Source organism: Cryptosporidium parvum, chromosome 8 (genome assembly GCF_000165345.1).
Source record: "Cryptosporidium parvum Iowa II chromosome 8, whole genome shotgun sequence".
Classification (NCBI taxonomy): Eukaryota; Apicomplexa; class Conoidasida; order Eucoccidiorida; family Cryptosporidiidae; genus Cryptosporidium; species Cryptosporidium parvum.
In genome coordinates this window covers 543,895-566,736 of record NC_006987.1, presented here as the reverse complement: position 1 = coordinate 566,736, position 22,842 = coordinate 543,895, and the positions used below count along the sequence as shown (strand labels likewise).

Here is a 22,842-nt window from a genome sequence, read left to right as displayed (position 1 = left end):
CCAGAATAAACAATTTGTGGGAATTATATGTGATATATTCCTTTGAGAATTGGATAGAAAAATGTTCCCAAAAGAAAAGCAAGAAATGGAAATCTTAGATGAAAATCTTAATGAGTTGGATGCAACTGTTAAAAATCTTGAGAATGAATTACTCTTGAAGAAAAAACAATTTGCTTCTCCAGCAAGTCAGAGTTCCATAGATAATAGTTCTCATATTTCTAGTATTAATAATAAAGAAGATTTTAGTAACTCTCCAATGAAAGAAACCAGAATTGTAAATAAGAATGAATTAGATAGCCGAAACTTTGATTCTATTAAAGAGAAACAAGAGATCAATGAAAAGCCTAATAATGGTAATAATTACATCTCTGAGGGGCATATTGAAAATAATGTTGTTTTAAGTAGAGTTGTCTCAACTAATATTTCCCCAAAACGATCAAAAAACTTGATAAATATTGAACAAAGTCCAGAATCTAATATATCGTGCTCTGATATTTATGGAACTTCTTCTGAGTTGAATTCAATCCAGGAAAAAGGAGTTCCACTAGATCTCCGAGGTTCAGTCCCAATCCAGATTCATCAGCCTCCTCAAATCCCTCTATCGCAGCCGTATCCACAGCCTCATCAAAATCCAATGATGGCTCACCCAATTCAAATGCCATCCCATGGACACGGGGCTCAATTACAGCCAATCCCAATACATAAACAGCCAAATGAATATGTTCAAATGGCTCCTCAAATTCCAGTTTTCCATTCTATTCATCAGCAAGAACAACATTATCCCACCCAAATGCAGTTAAATGGTAGAATGCAATCATTGCCAGCAACGATTCAAACTCCAAATCCATTTCCTTATCAGCCACATCATCAACTTCCAATGCCTCCATTACCTCCGCAAAATATGCAAATGCCAGCTCCCATGCCCATGCAAATGCCTATTCCAGCGCATTTGCCAACTCCAATGCCAATGCCAGTGCCAATGCCAATGCCGATGTCAATGCCAATACCAATGCCAATGCCAATGCCAATGGTAGCTCCAGGCCCAATACAAATCCCTAACATGAATATGAACCCCCCCCACCTCCCACCACCTCCAAATATGCAGATGCAATTCGATCCAACAAATATTCACCCAATGGGTATGCCACTACCCACAATGGCAGGCGGCCCCCCTCCACATATTCAAGCTCCAATTTCTCCAGAAATTGTTGCTGGAGTAGCTCCAGGAATACCAGGTCCCTCTGGAGTTCAAGCACCAACCGTTCCAAACCCTCTCGGAATGGACTCTCAAATGCTCGCTAAATACTTACTCACAGCAATGGCAGAAGAATGTCTCACTAAAAAAAAGTCATCTGGAGCTGAAGATGGAAACGGACCTCCAAAAGATCAAGCAGGTATTTCTCAAGGTGGTCATACAAACATCTCAACTAGCACGCTTTTCCAATCTCCAAATATTCGTCCACTTATCCAACCTCCAAAAGTTGAAATTGACTTTTCTTCTCCCGCATGTTTTTCTCAAGATGTATTCAAAAAGAAATGTAAAAGAAGGCCAAAAGTGGCAAATCCAAATTACGGTACTCCATTGGCTGGTGGTCAATGCCCTTTTCCAGATCAGGCTCCAATTTTAGCTAATCAAAGCCATAATCCAGAGTTAGAAACCAACACTGACCAACAATCTCAGATTTCACCCCCTTCTTCCCCAACATGTTTTTCATTTAAAGCTTCTGTGCCAGTAAATATACTTGGAGAAAACCCATTTTCTGAATCAATCACGAAAATTGTTACTAATAAAGCTTCTCAGTGTCATCCTAATCAATACATGTCTAATGGTAATTTTAACATTAATTCTGGGTTTAATTTGCCGATTCATCCACCAATGCATCACTAGAATTCCTTTTTTTTTGATGCGATTATAAACATTTTTAAGCTTAGTTTGATTAACTTTATGATTTTAAGTAGAATTTTAATTAGAGTTTTAATTTTTTTTAAAATATTATGGTAATTAATGACTGAATACAAACTGCTCCCACTGTCAATAGAAGGTAAGCACTCAAAATTGAGATGTATATTCCTTTTGTTAAATTTGGCATAATAAAATCATTTGGTAGAGAATGAAGATGTATATTCTTCTTATTGATATATTGGAAACTATTGGAGCTTTCTTCATTATTCATATCTAATAACATGTTGAATTTCCAGTAATTATCAAAGTTATCTCCAAAGTAATATTTAAGAATTCTTCTATAATAAATTAAGCTTTGTGAAACTGATTTTACACAAAGTAAGTATAATGTTGCATAGTCCATGTAAATTTCAGACAATTCGTTGCTTTTTTCATATAATTCGGATATATCATCTGGGTTAATTATCCTAAAATTTCGATTATTTATTTTAATACCCTGATTTTTCCAAAAAATGGTGGTAACTTTAATACAGGTTGAGATATCTCCAACTTTAATATCCCCAAGGCTTTTCTCGCCAATTTTAAGAGTTTCTGATAAATTTACAAGCATTTTTAAGTTCACTTTAAGTGAAACAGGGTATTTATATAAAAGTTTTTGAACATTCCAAAGTTTGGAATTTAAATATATTATTGGAATTAAAGAAAATACGTTAGGAGATGGATTTTCTTGGTCAATCAATTCATAAAGTTTCGTATTGTTGAATATATTATTTTCCACTGAATTTAAATGATCGATTACCTTCTCAACGTTGTTTTTTAATTTATTTGCTCTTTTTTGAAAATAAAGCAAGAATAATCCATCTTTCGATTGTTTCTCTTCTTTAGAAACATAATTCTTTAACATTTGTTCATCCTCAGAAATTAACTTTTTTAATAAATCAAGTTTTGCATTTAAAAACAAATCTTTATGTTTCTTTTCCATATCTTTTGTATAATGCTTTAATGAGTTAATCAAACTTTGCTTTTCAAAATGGCTAATAAATAGCCAATTTGTAAATATATTTTGAATTTCAATATCCAATGGATTTGAATAGTAATAGGGATGAAATGGTAATGGCTTAACCAACCCTTTTTTTTGTATGTATTCACTTAGACTAAAATTATTAATGAATTTTTTTGTAGAATTTGTTTTCCCTACTGTATTTGTGTCTTGAAGATATGTAAACTTGTATTGTTCGATATTTAACAAATAATAAGATCTTTCCAATTTATTGGTAAGTTCAAGCATTAAATTACAGAGTTGATTTGATCTTAATAAAGTCTTTCTGCTAATTGTGATGGGCTTTCTATGGAACAAATAATATGTTGGTTTTCTCTTAAATACATCATAGAAAAAAACCTTTAATTCTGGATATAAAGACATTATTCCTAAATTTAATACGCACGTATTTACCTGATGATGATATACATAAAGATCTGGCATTTCTTCTGGAAGGTAAATCCGGAAATTTCTTTTATTTTTTTTTTTAGTCTTGCTTTTAAACCCAATTTTAATCATGTTAGCTTTATCTTTAAAGCTATAAGAGTAATCATCTTTCAAGTATTTCCCCAACTCCCGTTTATAAAGTTTATCATTTAATTCGTAATCCTTACAATAAGAAGTAAATTGAGTCATAAACTCAATGAGAATATTTTCAAATGATTTATACTCATTAGTATTTTTGGTCAATATTTTAAATAACCTTAAAATCTCATCAAACTGATTGATTGCCAATTTTCTTAAAATAAACCATTGAGAACGTGGAGGATCAACTTTGTATAGCTCCATCCATCTAATATAAAGCTGAGAAGAGGTAATTCTTCTAGATAATTGAAGATACTCTTTTGAACTTATATCGCTCCATTTACTTTTAATCTTGAATAAATTATCAAAAAATGCTATACAAGCTCTCTGTGTTGATTTTATTTTCTCCTCCCTTGAAAGATTACTCTTTAACAGTAACTTATGATGTTTTTTGATAAAATATAAACAATCATTATAATCATCAAGTTGTTTCATTCCTTTGGGCCTTTCTTTGTATTTGTCTGCCTTCAATATCAATAACAAAAGTACCCAGTGAATTTGTGTTTTAAGATTATCATTTCCTAGTTCAAAATTTACTCTTAAAACATGAATAATATTTTGACTAATATTAATTTTTATTAAATCATCACTTTCCAAAGTCTTAATTTCAATTTCCTCTTTTTTTTCTTGCTTTATTTCAGAATCCTCACTATTGTGAGTTATTCTTCTATTATAAATATTTGTATCAATTTTCTCTGTTAAATAACTTATTTTATTTGTCTCTGATTTCAAATTTAAATTGGATGTATTCACTTCTTTACATTCTCTCAAATTAAACAACCAACTAAAAACTAGTGTTAACACAATTAATGCAGTTAATGGTTGTTTTAATAGTTTCATTTTTTTATTTAACTTAATTGGATTCTTATTAAATAACCAAAATTCATAATTTAATTTAAAGAATCAAAATCATTTTCTTATCTTACTACCAAATAAAATTTTTTCTTCTTTTTTTTTGTTTTTTTGACTTGAATTATTTTTTTTTTTTCCTGTCATGCGCATTTTCTTTGCACTATACCGGCATTTTCATGTGGATGTAATTATTTTTGTACAAAATTTCTATACCGGTTATTTTCATGTGGATAAATTTATTAGTAATAAATTTTTTTGTTTAAATTGCATACCGGTGCATTTCAATTGTCATGAATTGAAGAAATTTCTTAAATAAAAAAAATTAGTTCAATTAATTTAAAGTTAGTTAATTATAGAAGATGAAATTAAATTCGAATTAAATCAATGAAATTCAAATACAAAACAAGGTTATTAGTATTGGTTTTTACAATAATATGTGGATTTGGAGTAATTGAGAGTGCTATTTACAAAAAAAAAAAAAGTTTTATATTACCTAAATTTTGGAATGTGAAAGAGAGATTCTCATACATTAGGAACAACACTCGTACATTTGACCTTTCTATCGAAGATTCAAATATCTTAGATGTAGATCCAAAAGGTGAGAAACTCTCCAATCAGGAGGAAGAGATATTTACAAAAAAGGAGGAAAAAAACTACGTTGAGAACAAATATCAATCTCTGGAAACAATTAGAGAAGATTTGATAAGAAATTGGGCATTTAACATTAAATATGGATCAAATATTGTAGTAAAAGAAACTCATTTTAGAATTATTATGTATTTTGTCAGAAAAACTATAAATTCTAAAGAAATTAGAAAAGAACAAGTCATTGATGAAATTGATAAGAAAAGTATATTAAATAGAGAAGATCCTAATGAGGATTCTGTATTTTTTAATTTAGAAAGAAAAAAGAAAGATGATAAATTCATTAAAGAATTATCCAGGCCTATAAATTCAATCTCAAAGTGTTGGGATATTTATTCAAAAATAACAGCAAGTTATGGTTTTGAATTATTCGAAAGATATTTTGACTCTTTTAAAGATTCTGAGACCCAAGATTCAACTTCTGATACTTATTTGGAAGAAGAAAGTAATCCAGAAAATACCATAATATGGAAAAGGTTTGAATATAATGAAGAGTCTCTAAAGAAATTGGGAATTGAGGATGCTGTAAAACTTGTAGAACCAATTTCAAATATTCCAAAAGTAAACAAGAAAAGTAAAATGTTAGGTAAACAAAACGACAGAAACAAGTTCTTATTAAGACTCACATGTGAATTTTATATGAAAGCAATGAGGGAAATTCAGGGCTATTTGAGAGATGAATATGAACAGTATGATTTTAAAAAGATTCAAGTAGAATCAAAAATCTATCACACTTGGAAAAAGCTTTATTTAAGGTCTCCAAGCGATGCAATGTGGTACTTATTTAAGCAAATTATTCCAATTAGAGGAGATTTAACGGTATTTGGCCTCAGCAATGGAGATTTACCTCTTTTGCCTACTAAAGAAAGAATGTCTATTCCTAATATTCCTCCTGATTTCTTTGAATACACAACAATGCCTAAGTCCTGTTCTAATAATTTGGTTGCTTTATCTCTAAATAATGGCTACCGAATTCAGCTTGGAATTACTAAGACTCCAAAATACATCCAATTTGGTAAATTATATAGGTACTTTGAGCATTCACTCACAACATCCTTTACATCGCTCAATCTATGTACGAGAACTATTAAGTTACAGACTTTATATCAAGCCTACTATTACCAATCTGTGAATGAATACAGACCAGATCCGAGCAGCTACTTCTATTGGCAGACTCCTGATTGGGACTCACTTTCTGGATATATTAGTTACCTTCCATCCAATAGCAAAGCACTTTTCCCTAGCAGAAATCAATTTGTCTGGTGTCTCCTCTGGACTACTACTGAATATACTCGAACTTTTGCCAGATTTAGAATCAATCCAATAAAGATCACTGTTAAGGACATTCTACATATCCCAATGAAGATGCAGAAAATTGGAAATAGGCCTAATTTAGAGGCATGCTTTATACTTATTAGATACTTTTGGCTTGCAAAACTTATTAAAATTAATAAAAGAAAATACAGACCATTAAAGACCAACTCACCTAGAGATGTAATTTTAGACTACTCTTCAATCTATTATGTTTGTATTGCAATTCTAAAGTGTAGAGCCACTTTTCACAGATCATATCTCAAGCATTTTAGACAAGAAGATATTAATCCAGCTATTGAAAAAGTATTTGATACTCAAGATCCTCATGGCGACTATAATAACCTAAATAATAGATTCCTAATCCTCAGTATTCCTAAGTTAAAATCACTCAAAAAAGTTAAAGCCGTACTATATGGAGTAGTCTCTACTGTAATATTTGGAGCAATTACTGGAATTACTCTCCTCAACATTCTAACTAATAATCAAATTTCTAGTGATCAAATTATGAGGTCTGGATATCATAATCCTTTACAGGATTTCAATTTGATCCAAGATTTCAAATTTTGATTGATTCTTATCTCCTCAAAATTACGTATTGTTAAAATTTTTTATTTTATTATAAGATTATATTCGTAAATTTTAAAAATAAATAAATTATTGTCTCGTCTCATGATCTATATATTTTAATCGGTACCTAACAAAATATTTCTACAGGTCAATGCTAATAAAAAAAACAAAGCTTGTTTAAAATTTAAAGGTTTGATTCAAACTTGTTCACATAGTTAATTGCAAGATCCTGAACGTGCTTCTGACTCTGTAATGATCCAAACTCCTTTTCAAAAGATAGCCATCTGGTGAAGATCATCTTCATACTCCTTGGCTTAAAGTTCTTTTCTATGCATGAGCTAAATATGGATCTTGCCATTTCTATATGATCTGCCATAGAAGAGTTGGATTTAGGATTGTCTTTACTACATAGTTTTGTTAATATATCAAAATATTGAGACCATAAATCCATCCTCTTTGAGTTTTCCTCTAATAAATTCTCAAAAATGGTCCTCCCTCTATTTATATTACCATATTCAAATTCCAATCTCGCAATGTCCGTAATCAAACGCACCACCTTATCCTTAGATACACTCTTTAAAGACTTTTGAATAACCTCGTCCCTTGCTTTCTTTTGGTTATCACTCTCGTATAAACAAGTTAAATAAGTTACCCAAAGCTTTCTACTAGTTTGGAATTTTTTTAATCCTTCCTCAAGTAAAGCCAAGCCTTGCTCCTCTTTCGAATGTCTTCTCAAAGAACTGAATATTTGTATATAAAGCTTCTTTTGATCTGTAACATTCATTAAAGCGCGATCTAAGATTTGTCTAACGTTCTTTGGAATTCCATCTTCTTTTCCTCTCAAAGAAGAAATATTATTCTCCCCTGTACTTGTAAGTAACTCATTCTTTCCATAAACTATCTCCATATTAATATAAGCAATCCATATATTCCACCTCTCCATCTCTTCCTTTACTGAGATTTGTTTTAAAGACCTTTCTGCAACCATTCGAGCTTTATCTAAGTCTTCCAAGTCTAAGTAATATGACATATATCTAATCCAAAGCGATGAGACATCCCTATGAGTTATTAAAAGTCTTTCAAAATCATCAATTGTTGAGGGATTAAGATGTGATCTCATTCCTTTTTCCTCTTCTTCTCTGATTCTGTGCTCGTGTTCCAACTGTCTCTGTACTTTTTGTTTCCTGTTCAAGTTCTTAGACTCCAGCTTTGATTCAGATTCTTGACTTTTCTCATATTCTGAATCTTCTTTCATCACTTCTAAGTTCCTATTTCCTAAGAAATCTTCTTCACCATCATTCATATGATCAGATTCTCGGTACTCTAGTCCTTCATCATTCAATCCAAGTGTCATCTCCACATCTTTGAGTTCCTCCTCATTTTCACTTTCTACTGTCTCAACACTTTCAATATCCATTAATTGATTGTTTTCAAAGCTGAGATTATCTCCTTCCTCACCTTTAAGTTCAGAGAAGTAACTTGGTTTAATTCCAACCCATACTCTCCTCTTCTCGGAGTTAAACTTAAGTACCTTACACAATACATTGTCTCCAACATTGAAAACTGAGGAAATTTTATTCCTATTTGATCTACCATCCAAGCATTCAGAAAGCTTACAAAGAGCAGTTAAGTCATCCTTTATATCATTCAGTCTTATAAACAATCCATGTTTCTTGGAAACATTTATTATTACTCCTGTTAAGACTCTACCAATATACAAATCTTCAAATGATAGTTTCTCATTAATATCCCCCAAGCTTTGAGCCATTTTCTTTACTTTATTTCCAAGATCTACCTCTTTATCAATTCCCATATCTACGTATTCATCCTCAGATTCAACTTGCTTTTTTGTCTCAATTTGGGACAACCTTAACTTAATATCATCAGATTCCAACTTAGAAATACTTAAATCTACTTTTTTCTCATCCTTGTTAATATTAACTACAACCATTTGGTTGATGAACTTTCCAATGAAAAACCTTCTTGAAGCTTCCTCTGGGGTAATTGTTCCAGATGTTAATTCTCTGAGCTTAATCCTTCCAACTAATTCTCGTCCTACACGTACAAAAACTCCTTCCTTACCACTATTACATACATATCCACTCAAAATAGATCCAACTTTAACTTGAGAAAATGACTCAATTTCTTTCAACTCATCCTTCTTATCCAAGATATCTCGAATCCTTGAAATACGACTCGAAATTTCAAAATCTATTTGGGCATACTTAAGCTTAGAAGATTTCTCTCCTCCCAAGCTTACTATTCTCTTCTTTTTACTATTATTCCTGAGATCTCCTATGATTATTCCTTGAATTGTACCACCAACTTTGAACTTTTCAAGATTTAGAGGATTGTCTATCTTATCATCATCCAGCTCTAAAACTGATATTCTCCCAAAGCTTTTGTTTGATAATTGAACAATTAATCCTTGGTAAGATTTCATATGATCTATGATCTTACATTGAACTCGACTATTTAATTCAAATCGATCTTTTTTATTAAACTCTTTTTTTAAAATAGAACCAGACTCCTTACTAGAGTATAAAACTCCAATAAGTACTGGTATATTACTGTTTTTATCCAAAACAATGCAACTTAAATCTTTGGAAATCCCTTCTCTTTCTTCTGATTTATTTGGACATATAATGATCACCGGTACCTTCTCGTCTTGATCATTCTTTATCATTAAAATAGATAGCGTGTAAGATTCAGTACGATAAAGAATATCCTCTTTATTGTTAATCTTTATAGACTTTGTCTCATTAACAATAGACTCTAAGAACTTCTTATATTTTTTGTTTACCTTGAAACTTGCTGTTTTTTCTGTCTCTTCCATAACTCGACTAAAACTGGCCACTATTTGATCGTCACAGCAAATATAATGTACATACTTCATCTCAGAATGAATCTCCTTCTTATGATTTCTGGATTCATTTTGATATAAATAACTTCCTCCAAGAAATAATCCTTTAGTGACAATTCCTTTAGATACCTCCTTATTAGAATCTTGATTTTTATCTCTTGAAACAAGCTTAAAATAGATTGTTTTTTTGGTCTTATTCAAATTTAACGAACCCATATATATTCCATCGCATCCAGCTTCAGTTAATACACTAAGTTCTAAGACTCTACCAACAAAGTTGGAATTAGAAACCAACAAATCTTTATCTTCATTAATTCCAAGGGATTTGTTCAGTAAAAGTTGGATAACTTGTTCATCTCTATCAAGTCCTCCAAGTCTATCCTTTAGAATACTTTTTGTAATAGTTGAATTTCTAACTAACGATGTCCCATCTTCCAAATCTTTCAAACTTAGAGTGATTTTTTTGTTTGTCTCATCAAGCTTTACTACCTTAAGAAGCAAAGTCTCTCCAATAGAAAAATGTCTCATCAACTCTTCCTTACTATCAAAGAAAACTTTGGAGCTAATTAAGTGTCTTGGAACGATACCTGTTAAAGGTTCTGAACTTAATATTGATACTAGTAATCCATAATGATCAATATGATTAATATAACCCAGACATAAGGTATTATTTGTAAGACTCTTCAGGTTTTTGATAATGACTTCTCCTTGTTTTCCATTCAAAATAGAATGTTTTAGATATCCAAGCTTGACATTCAAATTCAAAGTAATAGAGTTATTCTCGACATTAATACTAGATCCAGAACTTCCAATTAAATTCATTTCCAAGGTTTGTCTTGAAACAGTATCTGTTAAAGTGCTCGGAGCTAATTTAAGCTTTGAAATCTTGGAATTAAGGTCTGAGACAGAATTAGATTTTCGATATACCTCTCCCAATAAACAATAAATCTTTTCAGAGTTCTCCTTATTGTCTGATATAGAGAACTTGGGTACATATACTAAATCTTTTAAACCTTGTGAAAATAAAAGACCCTGATTTGTAACTCCTAATAAAATAAATCCTTTACTATTGATAATAGTCTCATCAAAGATTCCATCATAAAAAGAGTACTTAATGTTCTTCAGTTGAGCAAGGAATTGTCTATTTAAGGGAGTATTTGAACTTGTTTTTGGATCTTCAACTTCTCCATTACTTTCCATTCTAAAAGTTAGTTTTAAAGATTTATTGGTTAAATCAATACTCTTAATTTGAACAGTAATTACCTCTCCAATAGTTGGTTTTTTTGAAATACCATCAATATTATCAAATTGATAATAGTCGATATATTCTTTGTAAGACATTGATCCATAAGCTTCTCCATAGAATCTAATAATAATAAAGTCACTTTTTTCAGATTGGTTCAAATCTGAGTTATAATTAGACTTTTGAGTACTTTGTATGCATATTCTACTAATATATCCTGTAACTTTTTGTCCAATTTTTAAGGATTTATCAATAGATCTTACTAATGGTAATTGATCATTGATTAATAGATGTTTAGCTGTAAGAAGAAGCAGAGGATTCCAGCTATTATCACTATATTCATATCTTAAAACTTTAAATTGATAGCTTCTTCCAATTTGATAATGTTTCTTTATGTAATCCATCTGTTCTTTGGACATACTTTTAGAGCTATTAGAACTTAAGTTCGTTCCTGTTATTGATCCTGATCCTGAACTTGAACTATTGAAAAGATGTTCTGCATAAATTCTACCTGAGAAATATTCTGATAGTCTAACAGAGATTCCCCAATTGTTAACTTCAGTAACAGTGGCTTTAACAATTTGACCAGGTAGTGCATCATATGATGAGAAGTATTTCTCTTGTACTACTTTTTGATCAAATGAAACAAAGAAAGAGTTTTCTAATCTAGAATGGGAAATAACTCTAAATGGTTGCGTTTTGATGGTTTGATCGATTTTATCGTAATCTTTAGAGAATTGGTTGGTGGAAAGTGAGATCCATTTATCAGAAATTCTGGTCAAAAAGTTGATTTTACTTTGAGATTTCTTTTGACTTTGTGAGTTAAATAGTGTAATATTTGAAAGTGAATTTAATAAAGTATTAGAATCATTCATTTGAAGATTTGAGGGAGATATGACTGTTCCAATAGATATTTCACTGATAGCTTTCTGATTACCTCTTTTAAGATTAATATTATGAGCAAGTGTTGATAAAATGATTTTATTATCAGCTCCAGAAGAAACTGCAATAATTCTAGCAGTGATAAACTTGGATTTGGGAGATTTTCTGATAACTTCCGTAGTCAAAGAAGATTCAAATTCTTGAGGGTAAAAACAAGATAATGGATGAATAGAATGTTCATCTGGAATAACACCCAACATAGTTCCCATACAAAAGCTAACTTGAAGAGAATGTTCACTTTGAAGAAAATCTTTAATTGATTCCAATTCCTGGTCAGTAACATATTGCTTGTCAACCTTCTTTAATTGTAATAATTTTGTATTTGGTTGTACTGAAACTTTGTCAGAGACTTTCTTTTTCTTGTTAGGACTTTGGGTTTGGCTGATTTGGTCTTTTTGATTAGTATGACTATAAGCATGAATTAGACATTCAACCATAAGACCAGGCTTTATTTCATGAATACTCAGAATTTCTTTTCTACCAATTTTTGAATTCTCATTCTGATCGTAAATTGGAGTACAAATCAATAATGATTTTTCTTTGAAGAATTGATGTATACTAACAGGAAGAATCTGGCCAAGTCTATATTCTTTAAATTCAGACTCTTCAACTTTCATAAAAACAGTTTTCACTCCTTGAATACCAGTATAGATGTTAAATCCATGATTTTCCTTTGAAATAATTAAGGCAGAAATAACATAACCAAAAACATTTAAGCATTTTGAATTCGAGTTCAAACCAGCATTCAATATTGAAGGTTTCAAAGTGATATTATTCTTAATCTTATTGTTGGAAATGATAGCTCCATTTACAAATTGACCCACAGAAAACCTATCTTCAAGAGATTTCTTCTTCAATTCTTGAAATAATTCAATTGGAATAGTTCTTGAATCCTCTAGAGTATTCTCTATAGATATGATTGCAGTGTTAGATCCTGGTAATGAAATAATAAGTTCCTTTTCACTGACATGGTCGATAACTCCAAATAATAAAGTTCCTAACTTTAAATCTCTACGTTCAATATTTGTAAAAGATGTTATTGTTTTCAAATTTTTGCTTTTAATTCCAATAAAATCACCATGTTCTAAATCTTCCACTTCATCAATATCATCTTGAATATTCTTCAGGTTCCTCTTTCGACTCATGACAACCTTTCCTCACGCAATTATTTTTCTTAAAAATTATAATTTTTCAGCTTCAAATATTTCTTAAATTTTTCTGATAGTGATAACTACCAGCTACCAAATTTTTGTCCTAGCTTCCTTTTCATACGATTTAAAATATCTTAAATTTCTTTTAATTCAATTTCCTTCTTGAATATATTCTTTTCTCACTAAACTCGACTCACTCTCAGTGATGGAATTAGAAGAATCAAAGAAGGATTTTTAATTAATTCTCTTCCCCAAAAAAAAAAAAAAATAAGGAAATTAAATTTGTTATATTAATTATTTATTTTTCACCCTGGTCAATTTTGACTCAAATCTATTACCTAGACAGTCTCGACAGACTTGCCCGCCATTCCATGCGCGCCACGTAGTGGATTTTAATTATTTTAGTCTTAAAATTTTTTTTTTTTTCTGTTTTGTGTGTATTTATCAATTATATGAAGAACATTTATTCTTTAAAATTAATTTTTATTTTTTAAAAATATTTAATATATATATTTATCCTCAAATTTAATAAATATATATATATATTTTTTTATATTAAACTATCTGGTCGCCACGTCATGTAATTGCATGCATGCATTTGCAAAATTTGCAGACACCGGTATAGAAAAACTGCGTGTGAATATAGAGGGATTATTGGATCTCTTCAAATATGGGGTGAGTAAAATTAGTGGATAGTCATTTTTACAATAGTTGAAAAAAAATTAAATATATTTAAATTTATGAAATATTTTTTTGATTAAAGTAATTAAAAAAAATAATCAAGATATTTCAAAGGTTTGAGTTATTAAAGTTATTTAAAGTTTCATAATTGAAAAATAAAACAAATCTCAAACTTTAAAAGACTTGACTTAAATTACAAGTGCGTTGCTTGAGATATAGATAAGAAATTATTATAAAAATGGATGAGAAAAGAATTAAATTAAATGTGGGAGGAATTTTCTATGAGACAACAAATACTACTTTACTAAGTGTAAATGGCGATTCAAATTACTTTTCTGCATATTTATCAAGAACAGAAAACAGTTATAATACAAATTTACAAAGTGAAGAAGTTATTGAATTGTTTATTGATAGAAATGGGTTTCTATTTCAATATATTTTAGACTATCTAAGAACTGGAACAATTGTAGCTATACCGAATAAAGACCATATAATTAGGGGTTTATTAATTGAGGCAGATTTTTACCTCTTGGAGTCCTTATGTTCTATTCTTTCAAATAAACTACTTGAACAAAGTATGGAAAAGTTAAACTCAAATATTAATTTGATTGCAAGCCAAAGCCAAAGTCAAAGCCAAAGTCAAAGTCAAAGTCAGAACCAAAGCCAATGCCAAATTCAAAGCCAATTCCAAAGCCAATGCCAAAGCCAATTGCAAAGTCAAAGCCAAAGTCAAATATATAACCAAAGTCAAACAAATATGTCCGATATTTCAGAGTTTAATGCGCCAATGATAAATGATATCGTGAAGAAAGAATATTTATATAATTCACATTTTATAAATAGTATATATTCTCATTATTATGATACAGAAAATAATTCTTTAAAGGAAAATGAGAACAACACAGAAAAGAACTATTTAAAGTTCGAATTTTCTTTAGATGAGGATTTTTAATTAAAATAAAAATTAATTTCAACTAAACAATAATAAATTATAAAGTATAATAATTATAAATATATAACATATAACTGTAAATTCTCGAGCTTAAGTTTGAGCTTTAACTTTTACCTTACTTTCTGTATTGACAAAGAACAGGGTAGATATTATCAAAAACATTACAGATTTCCTGATAATTCTTACAACCAGTCACAATTACTTTACCGGAAACAAACAATAGCAAAACAGCTTTAGTTGGTGAGTTATCTGGGTGGTAACGATAAACTAAACCAGGAAATAATTCTGGTTCATAATTACAAAAGTCTCTGTGGTCATAAGCCAAACCTTCTAACCTTATTGGGAACTTACAATCTGCTGTTGCTATAATGTTTTCCATCTTGAAATTTGTAAACTTTACCTTTGGAAATCCACTCTTTTGACAAATTTTAGCCATTTTCTTTCCACCTAATTTAGCATCATTTTCTAGCCTTGCTCCAGTTATCATTAGTCTCCCACTTCTAAATAGTAAGCCTGTACATTTAGGGTCTCTTAATCTCATTACAACTGCATTCACCTTTTTAGGATTATACTCTGCATTTCTAGCACTAATGGCAATCATCCTTAAATCCAACTCACACTGCAAATGAACACTTGCAATAATATTCTGAATCTCAGGTGTTATACTCTCATTTCTAATTGTTAAATCCACAATTTCATTTGAGCTTTCTATAATACTATTAGATGCTTCAATAATCTTCTCATTCACTACGCTCTTGTCAGGCATCAATTCCATATCATATAGAAAAGATGCTGAGGTAGATCTAGAGCCTGATGAAGGAGTCGAAGGAGGATCAAATAGTGAACTTAGTATGTCATCACTCATTTTTTTTTGTTATATACAAATTCTTTTGCATTTAATAATTATTTCTTCTATTCTTCCTAAATATATTCTCTTCTTATTCTCTTATATATTACAAATATCTACATGTAATTACACGTTCTTAGCTTCTTTAGTACGAAATTATTGTAGTAGTACCTTGCCAAATCTGATAATTCCAACAAATTACTGAGATTTCAAATCGAGTTTTCGTAATTTAAAAAGACTCCAGAAGTCATATAAAAGTTGAAGGAACCTTTTACTCCTTAAACCAAAATGTCACTTTCTTCCAATTATTTCTGTTGCTTTTCCTTTCCCTTTCCCTTCCACTTAATTATCTAAATTATCCAGTCAAAAAATGTATATATTATCCCTTTTGGCGCCAATAGACTGGCGCCTAATTCTGAATTACATTACAATGAAGTTGTAATTGAAGTGGAGGTATTGCACGTATTAAAAATAAAGGATTAAGGAATATAAAGATACCCCACTTAATTTAGTATAATGATATAACGATATAAATAATATTTCCAACAATATGCTAGGTACCTTTAGGAAATTGTAGTCATTGTTTCATCATGTTGATTTAGATAAGTTTTTTCCTCTTGTATTAGGGCTTATTTGCGATTCTTTGACAAAGTTAAGGTAGCAACAAAAAAAATTGGTTTGCTGAATAATCATTAGCCATCTTCACTATTTGACGAAATATTTGAGAGTGTTTGTAGAATTTGTGATAATTAAACAGCAATCTTGGTTTTCTTGAAATTGAGTTACTCCAAGTAAAGAGTTGAGCGCAAATTCTTTAGAAATAAATATAATATATATACCAAGAGTTTCAAAAGTATTAGAAGGTATAGTTTTGATGAAATTTTTATAGGTTGTTCTCTTAAATATTAATGAATCAAATAAAGTTTGAGAGCTTGAATGTTCCTAGGGAAGAATTAAGAATCTCAAAATGTTTACCAGCTGGTCAGTCTTTTTCTTGGAGAAAAGTCTCAAAAGATTCATTTGTTGGAATTCTTGGACATAGAGTATTCCAGCTTAAAGAGCTTGAAAATGATACACTTTACAGGTGCCTTTACGATGGATGTAGCAAAGTAATCAAAGATGAGGAATTGGATGATTATGATGATCAAGAAATTGAGAATATTCCATTAAAGAAGAATAAGGTAATAAAAGATGAAAAGAATATATTAATACCAAATATAGACGATGATTTATGTAAGAGGGAGACTTCAATTAAATTATCGATATTTTACTGCTGCAATTCAACTCCAAATGAACATATCAGACATTATTTGAACCTTGATTTCAATTGGGAAAATGAATCAAAAATGGCAGAACTAGAACAACCAATACACTCACTTTCTGAAGCTTACATGAACTGGAATGAGGCTGATCCTTGTATATCATCTTCTCCTAAAGGGATTAGACTTTTAAATATTGATCCAATTGAAGCTCTCTTTGTTGGAGTTATTACTGCAAATAATAATATATCAAGAATCACTTCAATAGTCAAAAACATGAGAAAAAATCTTGGAACATTTTTGTGTAACATTAGTGATTCTGAAATAGTTTCCTGCAATGAAACTGATGAGAGTGAATTAGATATAGATTACCATTATTTTTCATTTCCAACATCCTTACAAATCTTCAATAACGCTTCAGAAGAAATGCTCAGAGAAAAGTGTGGAGTAGGATATCGTGCCAAGAGTATTATCTCCATATCAAAAGAATTGAATCAAAAATTTGAAAGCGATAGGGTATTTGTTGACTATATTAAGTCTTTGGATTATTCGAATGCAACATTATATCTTCAAAAGTTCCATGGAATCGGTCAAAAAGTTGCAGATTTTGTTCTTTTGTCTGGATTTGGTTTTTCTGCTGCTGTTCCTGTAGATACTCACATCCTCAAATATATTTGTAAACACGTTAAATTTCTTAATAATACTTCACTTAGCAAAAACAAATACGTAATGGGTGCTCAATTTTTTAGAGACAAATTTCGTCTGCTTCCTGGATGGGCCCAACTTGTTTTATTTAGTTCCTCAGTTTTGAAGTAATTGATCATTTTCAATCTTTCTATTAAATTTATTATAAGTTCTTTGCATGTAATTAATATTTGGGCGCCAACTTCAAATGGTATTGGTTTAAAAAAAAGAATATAACTCCCGGAATTTAATTTGCCTCTGTATGATGTAAATAAAAATTACTACTTGCAATAAAAGTTGATTTGTTATAACAAATAAGTAATTTAAACGTGAGAGAAAGAAGAGTTCTGGCTTTCTTTATTGCTCCATAACGAGAGTGAAGTTTGTTTGACAATTATTCTCAAAGGGTAAGACTTTGTTGAATTAGATTTTGGAACTGAAAGCTCTTCTGAAAGCTGATATAGAACCCAATAAGGTGGGGGAAATGCATTAGTTCTTGTATTTACATTTAAGTTAAGTTGGGGCTACTTGAGATATATATTTATTAATGACTACTATATCTTCAGCCTTTCCTCCAGAACTTAAGAATCCAGCTAAATGCAGTAGAGTCCACGATGTTTACCAGGGTTGGAAACATGAAAACCCTACAAAGAATCCAATTATTGATTTTAGAAGAGTAATTCCTGAGGATGTTGCTCAGCTCGAAGAGCTTCATAAGGAGCTCTTTCCAATAGTTTACGATAAACAATTTTACGAAGGCATTGCTTCTGGAATAACTCACGGCTGGGTAGCTGTTTGGAGGCTTAGAGAGAGTTTAGAATCCAGTTATTTTGAAAGCGATGAGTTGATTATCGGATTTGTTACAACTTCTCAAGATTGTAGAATTATTAAAGATAATGATTATAAGCATGTGATTAAGAGTATACCTGAACCATTTTTATTACAAGAGTTACGTGAGAAAATTCAAGATGAAAGTTTTGAAATTAGTCCATCTCCATTTGGGGTGAATGTTTACAAATATCTGGTTTATATTTTAACAATGGGAGTAGTCGAAGAGTTCAGGTTTCTTGGGATTGCCAAACAACTTTTAAATACTGTAATAGGATATTATCAGAAATTCAGCCCAACAGTTAATGCATTATTTCTTCATGTTGTTGATTATAATTCAAGCGCAATTAACTTGTATAGACGTCTTAAATTTGAAGAAATTCTCCATTGGAATAACTTTTACAAAATCTTGGACGGATTTTATGGCTCTTATCTCTTTTCCTACAATTATGATCGATCAGATTCTACAAATTTGTTTGATAGTTACATTGATATTGGTTCCAATTTCCAAGCTGATCAAAGAAGGAAATATGGCCTTTTTAATTATATTAATAAGTTCATTTCTAATTCATCCAAACTCCCTAAGAATTAGTAAAAACTTTTCTTTACTAATACTACTTGAATATTTTCCAATCAATTTCTACGTTTTTATTGGAAAAGTATATTTTTATAATTTTTTTCTGTTTATCCATTTTTCTATTAGTAATTGTTTAGAATTAATTTCATATTTGCAACGCATGCAATGACGTGTACTTTTTTTTTTGCCAAATCATTTGCACGCCGGTATTAAATTTTTTTGTACATGCAGTCCACATAAAATTACAAAGAAGAAAAATGATTAATGCATGCATGACAGCTATTTAAAAAATTAAATATACGGGTAGTGATTAAAGAATTCGAGAGAGAATAGGCGAAGTGAGTTGAGATGTAAAAAGTGAAGAAAGAATGAAAAAAAATATGCAGTCGCATTATTGAAGCTGCTTTCAGTAAGAACGATAAAACAATTACAAATTTAGGAAGAAATTAAACAAAAGAAATTATACAATTTTAATACATTTTAAGGCATCAAGGGCGCCAAACACCAGGCGCCATGGTGGAAAGTATTAATGTCCATAATTGACAATTCCAGGTAAAGGAGAAGAAACAAAAGGAAATTGTTGAAAAATTAGAGATAGAAATATAAGCTCTCTAAAAGTAAATTCTTGGTGGAGACGAATAATTCTTAACAAATTAGTTTATAACAATAGTTTAAAAGATATATGAAATAAGGCAAGTTAAGGAGAAGTGTTGTATTTAAGATGAAAAAGTTAGTGGACAGCAGATTAAAACTGCTATTGGAAGAATGCAGGGAGAAGAGAGTTAGATGTATGTTTATGATAGTTGGTGATAACAGCAGGTACCAGATTTGTAATTTATATTATATCTTAAGTAATATTCATTCAAAGAAGCCTTCAGTATTATGGTGTTATAAGAAGGAATTGGGATTTAGTAGTCATAAAAAGGTCAGGCAGAAGCAAAGAAATAAGAAGGCAAAGCAGGGAAAAATAGATGAACAATTAGAGGATCCATTTGAGCTTTTTGTTACAAATGCAGAAATTAGATATTGTTATTATAAAGACAGTCATAGTATTTTAGGTAGAACTTTTGGAATGTGTATACTTCAGGATTTTGAGGCAATTACTCCAAATATTTTATGCAGAACAATTGAAACAGTTTCTGGGGGAGGTGTGATTTGTATTACCCTTCAAACAATGTCGTCTTTAAGGAATTTATATGAAACTGCAATGGATTTTCATGGAAAGTTGAAGTGTAATGAAGATTTATATTCAGGGAGTATTATTTCAAGATTTATTCCCAGATTTATTCTTTCTTTATCTTCTTGCAATAACTGCGTTGTAGTTGACGATGAGTTGAATGTACTTCCAATTTCTAGCCATATCTTGGAGATGAAAACATCTAAAAATAAAGAAATTGATTCTGTTGGGGAAAAAAGCAATGGATTCCTGAAATCTATAGGTAGTAATGCATTATTATGTAAGAAAACTCCAGAACACATTCAATTGGAGGAGAATGTTAAGGATACTGAGATTGGTAAAGTTATTTCTAATTGTATCACTTTTGATCAAGCTCAAACAGTTCTTAAAATGGCTGAAATTATAATCCAAAAAAATATGAATGCAATCATTTCTTTAACAGCTGGAAGAGGAAGAGGAAAGTCTGCAGCATTAGGACTTTCTCTTGCATGCGCAGTTTCTCAAGGATTTAGTAACATATTTATCACAGCTCCTTCAGCTGAAAATGTATTAACAGTTTTTGAATTTATTGAGATTGGGCTTCAAAGCCTTGGATATCTTGAACATAAGCATTTTGAACTTGTTAGATCTAAAACAATAGACTCCAGAGTTGGAGGGGATTTCTCTCATTCAGTTTCCAGGCTTATTCGAGTAAATATATTTAAGGACCATAGACAAACTATTCAGTATATTAAACCAGAAGATTACCACCTAGTTTCCCAAGCTGAGATAGTTGTAATGGACGAAGCTGCTGCTATACCACTTCCAATTGTTAAAAAGTTCCTTGGAAATCATTTGTTCATCTTTTCATCAACTATTAATGGATACGAGGGTACCGGTAGAGCTCTTTCTCTTAAACTTATTAATGATCTTAAAAAGAAATCATTAAATAATAATGAAAATTTACCCATTAGCTCTAATACAAACAATCAGTCTGATTATTCTGTGAATTCATTCTCTGAGCTTAATTTAGAAGAGCCTATAAGATATGGAAGAAAAGATCCCATTGAGTCTTGGCTACACAATCTTCTATGTTTGGACTCTACAAATCCTCCTCTCTTTTCTGGGGTAGATATTTCTAAAGATATTGGATCTCCTTCTAAATCTCTCTCCAAGACTTTGGCACCTCCATCTTTATGCACCTTATATCATGTTGATAGGGATGCATTATTTTCTTATCATTCAGCCAGCGAAAAATTCCTTCATAATTTAATGTCTTTATTTGTTTCTTCACATTATAAAAATACCCCAAATGACTTGATGCTTCTTTCAGATGCTCCAACACATAGAATATTTGTGTTATTGCCTCCATTTGACCCAAATACTAAAAGTATCCCACCAATTCTTGTTGCAATTCAAGTTGCTGTTGAAGGTTCAATAACATCTGAACATATTAAAGCCTCTCTTTCTAGAGGATTAAGACCTTCTGGAGATCTTATTCCGTGGACATTATGCAATCATCTTGCTAGAGATGATTTTGGAAAGTTAACTGGGCTTAGAATTGTAAGGATAGCTACTCACCCTTCAGCTCAAAGAATGGGATATGGTACTTATGCCATTAAACAACTCATCAACAAGCTGGAAAATCTTCGTGAAAGTAATCAAGGCTTATATTCTGACCCTATTGAACATATACAAATGGGAGATTTACCGAAGTCTCAAGTAAAAATACGAAAGGAAATTGTTCCTTCTATTAGAGAAAATAATAATCATAATTCTTCGGATCTTAGAAGTGAGGTAATAGAAAGGTCAAAAGAAATTCCACCCTTGTTAGAACCTATTGAAGATATCCAATATATTCTTAAAGAAACTGAACGTATTGACTATATTGGAACAGCCTTTGGTATTACTTCTGAACTTCTTAAATTCTGGTCAAAATTGGGATTCTTACCTGTATATATTAGACAACAAGTCAGTGAAGTAACTGGAGAGCATTCTGCTATTTTACTTAGATCTATTGGAGATTGTTGGCTATCTTCATTTGTTCAGGATTTCTCATCAAGAACTATTCAATATGTATCATCTCCTCAGTTCAAGCAAATGCCTGTTCCTCTTGCACTTTCTCTTACTATGTCTTATAAGAATCTTATTTCAAAAAAAGACACAATTCCATCTTCTGAGTCATGCTCTAATCAAGATCTCACTCAATTGAAGCCTATTTTGAATGAAAGAAATTTGCATTGCTTTTTAACTGATAATGATTGCGTTCGTCTTACAAGATATGCAAGACAAATGGCTGATTATTCTTCCATTTCTGACTTAGTTCCAATCATAAGTCAGCTTTATTTCGAAAATAGGATTTCAAATGTATCTATCTCTTTCTTACAATCAGCAGTTTTGCTTGGACTTGGATCTCAAAGAAAAAGTATTGATGAACTTTCTTCAGAGCTATCCACACCTTCTACTCAACTTCTTGCATTATTCAATAAAGCCATTTACAAGATTAATTCCCATATTCATAATTTATATTTGGCAGCTAATAGTAAAGAAGATATTGCAAATGAAGATCATTCTTCTAATATTAATCACCAATCTAAATCAGAATTGAATATTCTTTCTGATGATAATTATTTACAAACTGAATCAAAGGATGGCACTCAAGGTTCCAATTGTAAAAGGAGTTTGGATTCCAATGGTAATAAAAATAAGAAGAAGAAGAAGTATGACTCTAGCTCTTCTTAATTGCATTATAAT

General features: G+C 30.7%; 9 protein-coding genes across 9 annotated transcripts; 6 read left to right on the top strand and 3 right to left on the bottom strand.

Annotated features, from left to right (window-relative positions):
- Positions 1-61: 61 nt before the first annotated feature.
- Positions 62-1,888, top strand: cgd8_2080 (conserved hypothetical protein; the record flags this gene model as incomplete). Its single annotated transcript, XM_627112.1, has 1 exon — positions 62-1,888. One exon carries the CDS (start codon positions 62-64, stop codon positions 1,886-1,888), a length of 1,827 nt encoding a protein of 608 aa, XP_627112.1.
- A 97-nt stretch (positions 1,889-1,985) lies between these two features.
- cgd8_2070 (predicted membrane associated protein, signal peptide plus transmembrane domain or GPI anchor at C-terminus) lies at positions 1,986-4,367 on the bottom strand (the record flags this gene model as incomplete). Its single annotated transcript, XM_627111.1, has 1 exon — positions 1,986-4,367. One exon carries the CDS (start codon positions 4,365-4,367, stop codon positions 1,986-1,988), a length of 2,382 nt encoding a protein of 793 aa, XP_627111.1.
- Positions 4,368-4,763: 396 nt separating this feature from the next.
- Positions 4,764-6,905, top strand: cgd8_2060 (hypothetical membrane associated protein with a signal peptide and a transmembrane domain near the carboxy-terminus; the record flags this gene model as incomplete). The annotated part of the gene is made up of 1 exon (XM_627110.1): positions 4,764-6,905. The coding sequence occupies one exon, from the start codon at positions 4,764-4,766 to the stop codon at positions 6,903-6,905; it is 2,142 nt and encodes a 713-aa protein (XP_627110.1).
- Positions 6,906-7,089: 184 nt separating this feature from the next.
- On the bottom strand, positions 7,090-13,098 carry cgd8_2050 (RRP5 like protein involved in rRNA biogenesis with 7 S1 domains and 5 HAT repeats; the record flags this gene model as incomplete). Its single annotated transcript, XM_627109.1, has 1 exon — positions 7,090-13,098. One exon carries the CDS (start codon positions 13,096-13,098, stop codon positions 7,090-7,092), a length of 6,009 nt encoding a protein of 2,002 aa, XP_627109.1.
- Positions 13,099-14,008: 910 nt separating this feature from the next.
- On the top strand, positions 14,009-14,737 carry cgd8_2040 (POZ domain protein, related to tetramerization domain of K channel; the record flags this gene model as incomplete). Its single annotated transcript, XM_627108.1, has 1 exon — positions 14,009-14,737. A coding segment is annotated over one exon (729 nt), but the record flags the coding sequence as incomplete, so codon positions are not given.
- A 115-nt stretch (positions 14,738-14,852) lies between these two features.
- cgd8_2030 (TATA-box factor binding protein) lies at positions 14,853-15,602 on the bottom strand (the record flags this gene model as incomplete). The annotated part of the gene is made up of 1 exon (XM_627107.1): positions 14,853-15,602. One exon carries the CDS (start codon positions 15,600-15,602, stop codon positions 14,853-14,855), a length of 750 nt encoding a protein of 249 aa, XP_627107.1.
- An 884-nt stretch (positions 15,603-16,486) lies between these two features.
- Positions 16,487-17,659, top strand: cgd8_2020 (OGG1 like 8-oxoguanine DNA glycosylase involved in DNA repair; the record flags this gene model as incomplete). Its single annotated transcript, XM_627106.1, has 1 exon — positions 16,487-17,659. A coding segment is annotated over one exon (1,173 nt), but the record flags the coding sequence as incomplete, so codon positions are not given.
- A 415-nt stretch (positions 17,660-18,074) lies between these two features.
- Positions 18,075-18,947, top strand: cgd8_2010 (span like RimI family protein amino acetyltransferase; the record flags this gene model as incomplete). Its single annotated transcript, XM_627105.1, has 1 exon — positions 18,075-18,947. One exon carries the CDS (start codon positions 18,075-18,077, stop codon positions 18,945-18,947), a length of 873 nt encoding a protein of 290 aa, XP_627105.1.
- A 706-nt stretch (positions 18,948-19,653) lies between these two features.
- Positions 19,654-22,830, top strand: cgd8_2000 (KRE33p like superfamily I ATPAse fused to an acetylase; the record flags this gene model as incomplete). Its single annotated transcript, XM_627104.1, has 1 exon — positions 19,654-22,830. The coding sequence occupies one exon, from the start codon at positions 19,654-19,656 to the stop codon at positions 22,828-22,830; it is 3,177 nt and encodes a 1,058-aa protein (XP_627104.1).
- Between the last annotated feature and the right edge of the window lie 12 nt (positions 22,831-22,842).